We start from the raw sequence: 9,051 nt of genomic DNA, 5'->3' as shown, positions 1-9,051 counted from the left end.
TTTACTAGCGACTTTTTAAGTATCTAATTATTATTTTAATATAATTAGTTATAATATCATAAGCAGATTGAAAGTTTTATATTAATTAATTTTTATTTAATGTAGTTACATTATTTATATTATTGTCTTGTATGTTACACGTTATATATATATATATATGTAATTTATGTGATTTATATACATGTTTATTGATATTTTAATAAAAAATAAAATTTGATAATGATGACAAAAAAATGACAATATAATGATGATAATGATATAAAATAGTACAAAAATAATAATAATATAAAATAATAATAATGATGAAAATGATGATAATAATGATAATGATGTTGATAATGTTGTTGATGATGATAATTATAATAACGATGACAATTGTGATTACGATACAATATTAATAAAATATTAACATTGATAGTGATAGTAATTTATTATCTGCATTTAAAATACAAATTTGAATTTGGAGTTAAGTATATATACTTAACTTTAACCTTTTCTTTTTTTTTAACGTGTGGGAAATGCTTTATGCATTCCCGTGCTCCTCGGGAAAGGGAACACGGGTTATGTGGGACTTCCCTCCACCCCGCACTTGACTGTTGTGCGGGGCTTCATCGAGGTACCCACTAAAACCCACACGACGACCTTCTCGGGCGTTGCAGGGAGCCCCCGGGAATCTGGCAATTGCACTACTTCCGGGGGCCCCCCGCCATGTCCTGCCCGCGGGAGCCTCCGCTTGTGACTGCGGACACTCCCGACCCCCCGCCGCATTGGCTCGGCGAGGGGGGGTCCAGCCCTTGTTGTTGTGGCACAGGGGGATCGCACCCCCATGCCACGCCCTCCCGGGGGGAAGTGTTTTCCCCAGGGGGCGGGATCGGGTCTCGAGTTTCCCGCTCGAGGCCCGATCCCCATCTCCCTGTACGACAGACTTGTCGCCCAGGGAGGTTTTGTCTTCTTCATTTTGCGAGAGGAAGTTTCGCTGCTTCTCTCTCACATCCTGCGAAGCTTAAAGGGAGGGGGTTTAACGTCCCCTTCCCCGGCCTCTTCCCCCGGGTCTCGGGGGGTGCGCAGGGTCTTGCCGACGAGGTCGCCTCCTTCTCCTTCTCCTTGGCGGCCCGTCGACATCTTCCTCGCTGCTCTCCCGTGGAGCTCTCTCACGCTCCCTTTCGGCCTCCTCCTTCTGCTTCATTACGTCGCTGCAGAAGGAGGAGACCGCCCTCCAAGACCCCTCGCTCTCCAACATCTTCTCCACGACTGTTGGGAGCGAGAGGTCTTCACCAATTGCCTCTTTTAGGACACCGCGCTCCCCGGCCCACGCTGGGCAGTAGGCCAGGGTGTGTTGCGCGGTGTCCATGCCGTCCTCGCAATGGTGGCACTGCGTCGTTTCCTCTCGTTGTATCTTGCACAAGTATTCTCCGAAACAACCGTGTCCGGAGAACACCTGTGCAAGGTGGAAGGTCACCTCGCCGTGCGTCCTTGTCGTCCACTCTTCTAATCTTGGACGCACGGTCCCGACGACTCTGTTGCTGGAGTTGGTGTCGGGGATATCGGCTAGATATCCCTCCCACCTTTCCAATAGACGTCGCCGGGTTTGGAATTTCATAACTGCCTTTGCTCTGGCGGTTAGCTTAACGTTCCGCCTCTGGACTTAACTTTAACCTTTTTTTTTTTTTTTATTTTGTGACGCAGTGAAAACGCTCATGGGTACCACACACCCTCCGGGTAGAGGGTACGGGTTATGTGGGACTCCTTGTTCCCCTTGGCCGATCACGAGTGATTCGACCAGGGGTCGCAAGGCCTACCTCACTAAAACCACTGCGGGTACCTACTCGGGCGTTGATAGGGGGCGCCAGGGATGCTGTTTCCATGCCTACCTGACGCCCCCCCGCCTTGTCTTCCCAAGAGAGCATCATCCCCGAAGGAACAATGCTCTCCCCCGCGAATTCATCGTGCGGCCGTACGCGGTTGTGACGCAGGAGGGCACCACTCTCACGTCACGCCCTCCCAAAAGTTGGGGGGCGGGATCCCGGCTCGAGTTTTCCCGCTCGAGCTGGGGCCCCCTCGCCTCCAGGGCTAGTGCTCCCTCCATTCCCAAGGGGGACATGGATTTGGCAGCTAGCTCCGGAGGCCCTCACCTGGGGAGCCCCTCTCAGAAGGAGAAAGGCCCCCCCTACAGAGGCAGCATCCCCACCCCGGCGCCTAGCGGCATCCGGTATGAGGGTGCCCACCTCTGCATCTTCGTCCCGGAAGGAGACTGCGCTTGCCCCCGGCAACAATCAGGCCTAAGCCCAGCCACCGGAGGAGCCCAGCCTCCTTCCATCCCCCCCGATTGCGGCTCCCTCCGCCCCCTTGGGGGTCAGGATTCGGCCGCAATCAGGGAGGCTCCCGTTTGGGGCGGTCACGAATGGACCTCACCAAGGTGAACCCCAGTCGCTCTTACCCCCCTTTCCCGTGAGGCCGTCGGGGGGGGAGCATCGAAGCCTTACACGTCTTCACTCCCCCCCCCCGACGACCTCATCCCGCATCAGTATTTGATGCGGGTGTTAAGGAGTCGACCCCCGTCCCCCCCCCCCCACGCCGCCTGCAGGCGTACCCACAGCCGGCGGGACAGAGGGAGGGGGGCCGGCACCATCCTCCTCTTCGCTACTCTGTCCGTCCTCGTCCGTCTCGGGGTGGCGGGTATTCCTGCCCGCCTTTTCTTGCTCTCTTTCCTCCTCCTCCTTCCGTGACATCACCGTTTCACAGAAGGAGGAGAAGGCCTCCCACTTCTCCTCGCTGGTGAGCATCTCTTTTACCACTTCCCTCAACTCCAAGTTGCTGCCAATTATCCTAATTAACTCTCCCCTTTCCTCGTGCCACGCAGCACACCCTTCAAGAGTGTGCTGCGCGGTATCCCTTCCCGTATCGCACTGGGCGCATCGAGCTGACTTCTCCCTCCCTATTCGACTCAGGTACTCACCGAAGCACCCATGTCCGGTGAGCACCTGAGTCATCCTGTATGAAACTCCTTCCCCGGTCCTGTCTAGCCACTCTGCCAGACAGGGCTGGATGGCCTCGACGGTCCGCCTTCCCGGAAGCACTGGGTTTTCCAATGCCTCCGACCACCTTGTTACTGCGGACCGTCTCGCCTGGACTCTTATTGCACGCCGGCATCCGTCGGTTACAATCACCCCCCTTTGTTTTAGCTCCCGTGCACGCCTATAAACATCGGCGTACATGGTCGCCAATATCTCAAAGGGGAGTATCCCAGCCAGTATTAAAACTGCCGTCCAACTGACTGTACCGTAGCCCCTGCACACTCTCAACACCACTCGCTTCTGAATTTGATGTATACAGTTTTTGATATCGTGAGTGGCGTTGGCTTCCTTAACCCATACAGGGGCCCCGTACATCAGTATTGAGTGCACGGTGCCGGCGTACAACTTACGAGCCCTTCCGTCAGGCCCGCCTAGATTAGGCAGCAAACGGCTAAGTGCCATTGCTGCCCTTTCCACCCTAGGGGCCAATTGACGGAAGTGCTCCCTAAATGTCCATCGGCCATCCAAATGGAGCCCCAGGTATTTCATCCGAGGCCCCACCAAGACAGGAATTCCATTTAGTTCCACCTCGATTCGTGCCTGAGGTGGCACCCCATGCTTGCCTTTATGCATAAAGACAGCTTCTGTCTTATGTGGTGCCATCCTCAAGCCCATTCCCTTGATCGCTCTAATAATGAGCCCAGTAGCGATATTCGCCCGAGCTACGGCCTCCCCCCAGTTCTTTCCCCCGGCTACAACCAATGTGTCATCCGCATAACAAACCACGTCGCAGCCAGGGGGGAGGGCAGTCCGAATCACCGCGTCATATGTGAGGTTCTACATCAGGGGGCCCAACACAGACCCCTGTGGAACCCCACACGTGACCTCCCTCCTCTGCAATACCGCCTCTCTGTCCACATATTCGATGCTTCTTTCCCGGAAGTAGTCCCGCACGGACTTAACTTTAACCTTTTTTTTTTTTTTTTTTTTTTCGTCAGGAATGTGCTGAACACATACCCTCCACCTCGGGGGAAGCTTCGGGTTATGTGGGGATGGGAAGGGGCAGAAGGCCCACTGCCCGACTCACTAAACCTGACGGTGACCCTCCGGGCGTTGTCGTGGCCATCCCGGGAATCGCTTTCGCATACGCCGGGATGGCCGCCCGCATTGACACACTATTGTGCGTCCCTCCTACAACACAGTCAGTGTCACTCGGCTGGTCGTGGAGGAGAGGGGGGACCACCACCCTCTCCTCCCCCGCGTGGGTAGTAGCCTGCAATGGGACCCAGGAGCCCCCGCTCCCAAGTCCCTGCCATTCCCCCAATCCCCTGCGCTGCCGCTCCCTCCGCCCCCCAAGGGGGTTAAGATTCGACGGCGGCCCAGAGGACCTCCTCCAAGAGGCCTCCTCCTGAGAGGGGACCTCCCTTGCAGGAGGGACGGGAGCCAGTTGCCCTTCCGGACAACCTTACTCTCGACTTCCCCCGCGGGCCGCCGCTCCTTCCGCCACCAAAGGGGGTTAAGGTTCGGCCGCGACCCGCGAGGCCTCCCTGTCGAGGATATCCCTCTCCAAAGAGGGGAACATCCTCCGGCGGAATGAGCGGAGACGACCGACTAAGGACGGCCATTGTCTTCGCTCATTCCGCCTCCTCCCTTGTCATTCCCTTCCTCCCCTTCACTCTTACTGCAACCTCCTTGCATAAGCCCTGCGCCTTACCCCTGCTCTTCTTCTCCTACAGGGGTCCGCCTCAGGGTCCTTCTCTCTCTCCCTCTCCGCAGCCACCTTCCGCGTGAGTAATTCTTCGCAGAAGGAGGCTACCGCCTTCCATTTGTCCTCGGAGTCCAACATGGCCCTCACTATTTCTGGTAGCGAGAGACCCTGCCCGATCTGTTCTACCAGGACACGGCGCTGTTCTTCCCATGCGGGACAGAATTCTACAGTGTGTTGCGCCGTGTCCCTGATCTCGTCACAATGGTGACATCTCGTGGTGAGTTCCCTTCCCGTTTTTTGGTGCAGGTACTCACCGAAGCACCCATGCCCCACTCTGTAGGAGAGTCCGCCGTGCTGTCGGTCTACCCATTCTTCCAGAATTGGCTGAATTGCCTCAACGGCGCGATGTCCCGCCCTAGGGAGGGACAGTCTTCCCTTCCATTTTTCTATCGCCCGCCGTCGAGCTTGTATCCTTTGCACTTCTGCCGCGCGCGATGTCAGTGCTATCCCCCTACGACGAAGGTCCCTTTTCATCTCGTATAGCGATGTATATGCTTCCGCCAGTAGGGTCCACGACACCGCGCACGCCGCCTCCCCTGAGATGGTTCGGTATCCTCGTATGATCCTGACCGCTAGCCGCCTCTGCAGTTCCTGCAGTAGCTTCTCACTGCTAACGGTCAGGTCCCCACTCCATATCGGGGCACCATAAAGTGCCATGGATCCCACCACCCCCATATAGAGGCGGCGTATTTTTTCTTTTGGCCCCCCAATGTTGGGCAGCAGTCTCCCTATATTATTGACTGCCGCCCTGATTCGAAGAGCCAAGTGGCAAAAGTGCTCCTTCCAATTCCACCGACTGTCCAAGGTGAGGCCCAAGTATTTCATGTTAGGCCTCACCTCTATGCGGACCCCCTCTACAATGATGTGGGACTGCGGTGGCTTCCCTCTCCGAGATCCTGTAAAATACATCGCCTCGGTCTTTTGGAGAGCCACCGTCAGTCCCAACGTCCGGATTCTTCTCACCACGAGAGCCACTCCCGTTCTAGCACGGCAAGCAGCTTCCTCCCATGAACTCCCGCGGGCTAGCACCAAGATATCGTCGGCATAGCATACCAGATGCATACCCGCGAGAAGGGCGCCCCTGAGCATCCAGTTATACCCGAGGTTCCACAGGAGTGGTCCTAAGACCGACCCCTGCGGAACCCCGCAGTTAGTCTCCCGTCTGTGCGGTTTTTTGTACCGCCCCCAGTACCTGATACTCCTGTCTTTGAGGTAGTCCCGGATCACGTCTTGTAGATATTGGGGTACCTGATAGTACCCTAGCGCTTCTCTTATGCATTCCCAGGGTAGCGTGTTGAAGGCGTTAGATATATCCAAACTGATTGCCAACAACACGTCACCCCGGGCGGTGGCCTCGTCTGCAATGTCTTTCGCTCGTTGTATCGCGTCGATTGTTGATCGCCCTTCCCGAAAATCGAATTGACATTCTGCCAGATCCGGGCCTACCCCAAACAGGTGCATCTTGAGGCGGACAGCTAGGATCCTTTCAAAAAGCTTGCCCGCTTCATCTAATAGACAAATGGGGCGGTACGCCGAGGGAGTGTCTTCTGGACGCCCTTCCTTATGGAATAGTACTAGCCCAGCCTCCTTCCAAATTATTGGAAATCTTCCCATCTTAAGGCAGTTATCAAATAGCTGCCTCATTCGTTTCCCGAGGACACTGAGCGCAATAGCCCACACTCTCCCGGGATTCCATCAGGTCCCGGGGCAGTGTTTTTTGCCTTCATCCTCTTGATCGCCCTCTTCAATTCATCCTGTGAGACTCCAATGTCTTCGGTCCAGCCATTAGCTTGGACCTCTTGTATATTTGGGAGCCTCGCCACCCTGACTTAACTTAACCTTTTTTTTTTTTTTTTTAACATGTGGGAAATGCTTTATGCATACCCGTGCCCCTCGGGAAAGGGAACACGGGTTATGTGGGACTTCCCTCTCCACCCCGCACTTGACAGTTGTGCGAGGCTTCATCAGGGTACCCACTAAAACCCACACGACGACCTTCTCGGGCGTTGCAGGGAGTCCCCGGGAATCTGGCAATTGCACTACTTCCGGAGGCCCCCCGCCCTGTCCTGCCCGCGGGAGCCTCCGCTTGGTCTGCGGAGACTCCCGGCCCCTCGCCGTTTTGGCTCGGCGAGGGGGGTCCAACCCTTGTAGTTGTGGCGTAAAGGGGTCGCATCTTCACGCCACGCCCTCCCGGGGGAAGTTGTGTTCCCCGGGGGGGCGGGCTCGAGTTTCCCGCTCGAGGCCCGATCCCCATCTCCCTATCCGGCAGACTTGCGGGATAGGGAGGTATCATCTTCCTCTTCTATTTTGTGAGGGGGAGTTTTCTTCCCTCTTTCGTCCCGTGAGGCCATTTGAGTGGGGAATTTATCTTCCCCCTCTACGGCCTCCTCCCCCGGGTCTCGGGGGATGTGCGGGGTCTTGTCGCCGGGGCCGTCTCCTTCTTCTTCTCCTCGGCGGTCCGCCGGCGTCATCCCCGCTGCTGCCTTCTCTCGGAGCTCTTTCTCGCTCCCTTTCAGCCTCCTCCTTCTGCTTCATTACGTCGCTGCAGGAGGAGACCGCCCTCCAGGACTCCTCGCTCTCCAGCATTCTCTCCACAACTGTTGGGAGCGACAGGTCTCCACCAATAGCTTCTTCCAGGACACCGCGCTCCCTGGCCCACGCTGGGCAGTAGGCCAGGGTGTGTTGCGCGGTGTCCATGCCGTCCTCGCAATGGTGGCACTGCGTCGTTTCTTCCCGTTGTATCTTGCACAGGTATTCTCCGAAACAACCATGTCCGGAGAACACCTGCGCAAGGTGGAAGGTCACCTCGCCGTGCGTCCTTAACGTCCACTCTTCTAGTCTAGGACGCACGGCTCCGACGACTCTGTTGCCGGAATTGGTGTCGGGGACATTAGCTAAATATCCCTTCCACCTTTCCAGTAGAAGTCGTCGGGCTTGGAGCTTCATAATCGCCTTCGCTCTGGCGGTTAACTTAATGTTCCGCCTCTGGAACTCGCGGGTCTGCATGTACGTTTCATCGTACATGCACGCCACGAGCTTCATCGGCGGAAGCCCCGCCAGAGTTGTCGCCGCCGCATGGGACATCGTCCTATAGCCGCGCACCACCCGAATCGCGACGTGGCGCTGAATGCGGCGCAGCACATTCCCGTATTTTCGGCGTGGTGATCGCGGCCTCTGCCCATACCGGCGCTCCGTATAGGGCGACAGCATTGACGATGCCCGTATACATGCGGCGAACCCTCCCGTCTGGTCCCCCCAGGTTGGGGAGTAGGCGGCTTAACGCAGCCGCCACTTTCTCCACTTTGGAGACCAGACTTTTAAAGTGCGTTATGAAACTCCATCTCCCGTCCAGTATCAGACCAAAATATTTAATCCGATTCCCGATCTGGACGGGGGTGCCTTCCACCGCAACATGGGCCCTCGGCGGCACACCGTGTGTGCCGTCGTGCAGGAATAGCGCCTCGGTCTTATGAGGCGCTACTCTGAGACCCATGTTGCGTATACTTCTGACGACGCAGTCCACTGCGAGTTCGGTCCTATTTCTCGCCTCCCCCCAGTGTTCTCCCCCGGCCAGCACTAACGTGTCGTCTGCATAGCAGACGACGCTGCAGCCGGGGGGGAGGGCGGTGCGAAGGACTTCGTCAAATGCGAGGTCCCACAGCAAGGGACCTAATACCGACCCCTGCGGGACCCCACATGTGACTTCCCTCCCGCAATTCTCACCTTCACGGTTAATATAGCCGATTTGCCTTTCCCTAAAGTATGACCTTACGATCTTCACCAGGTACGGTGGAACGCGATACGACTCCATCGCACGTTCCACCTGGCACCAGGGCAGGGTGTTAAAAGCATTAACAATGTCCAAGGATACTGCTACAGCCACCCCACCCTAGTCCATCTCAGATTCCGCGAGGAATCTTACTCTTTGGATCGCATCGATCGTCGATCTTCCCTCGCGGAACCCGTACTGTTCCTGATGAAGATCTGGTCCCACCCGGGACAGATGCTGGACGAGGCGGTTCGCCACCACTCTCTCCAACAGTTTCCCCGCCTCGTCCAAGAGGCAGATCGGCCTATACGCGGGAGGGGCCCCCGCAACTCCGCCCCCTTCGGGATAAGGACAAGGTTTGCCCTTTCCCACACTGGGGGGAAGTATCCTTCCTTCAGGCAGTCTCCAAAGAGCTGCTTTACGAACGCGGACAGATGGTCCGAGGCCATGACCCATAATCGTCCGGGGATACCGTCCGGTCCTGGGGCTTTGTTTCCCCT

General features: G+C 56.1%; 2 protein-coding genes across 2 annotated transcripts; both read right to left on the bottom strand.

Moving 5' to 3' along the window:
* Nucleotides 1-1,018: 1,018 nt before the first annotated feature.
* Nucleotides 1,019-1,600, bottom strand: LOC145946703 (uncharacterized). Its single transcript, XM_083056462.1, has one exon. The coding sequence runs from the start codon at nucleotides 1,598-1,600 to the stop codon at nucleotides 1,019-1,021; it is 582 nt and encodes a 193-aa protein (XP_082912588.1).
* A 5,546-nt stretch (nucleotides 1,601-7,146) lies between these two features.
* On the bottom strand, nucleotides 7,147-7,866 carry LOC145946702 (uncharacterized). The gene has a single exon (XM_083056460.1). It carries the CDS (start codon nucleotides 7,864-7,866, stop codon nucleotides 7,147-7,149), a length of 720 nt encoding a protein of 239 aa, XP_082912586.1.
* Nucleotides 7,867-9,051: the final 1,185 nt, after the last annotated feature.

Source organism: Prenolepis imparis, unplaced genomic scaffold (assembly GCF_030444845.1).
Source record: "Prenolepis imparis isolate NDT839.2.m4 unplaced genomic scaffold, iyPreImpa1.0 SCAF_18, whole genome shotgun sequence".
NCBI classification, from domain to species: domain Eukaryota; kingdom Metazoa; phylum Arthropoda; class Insecta; order Hymenoptera; family Formicidae; genus Prenolepis; species Prenolepis imparis.
The sequence above is the reverse complement of the archived record's forward strand: the minus strand, read 5'-3'. Positions and strand labels throughout refer to the sequence as shown.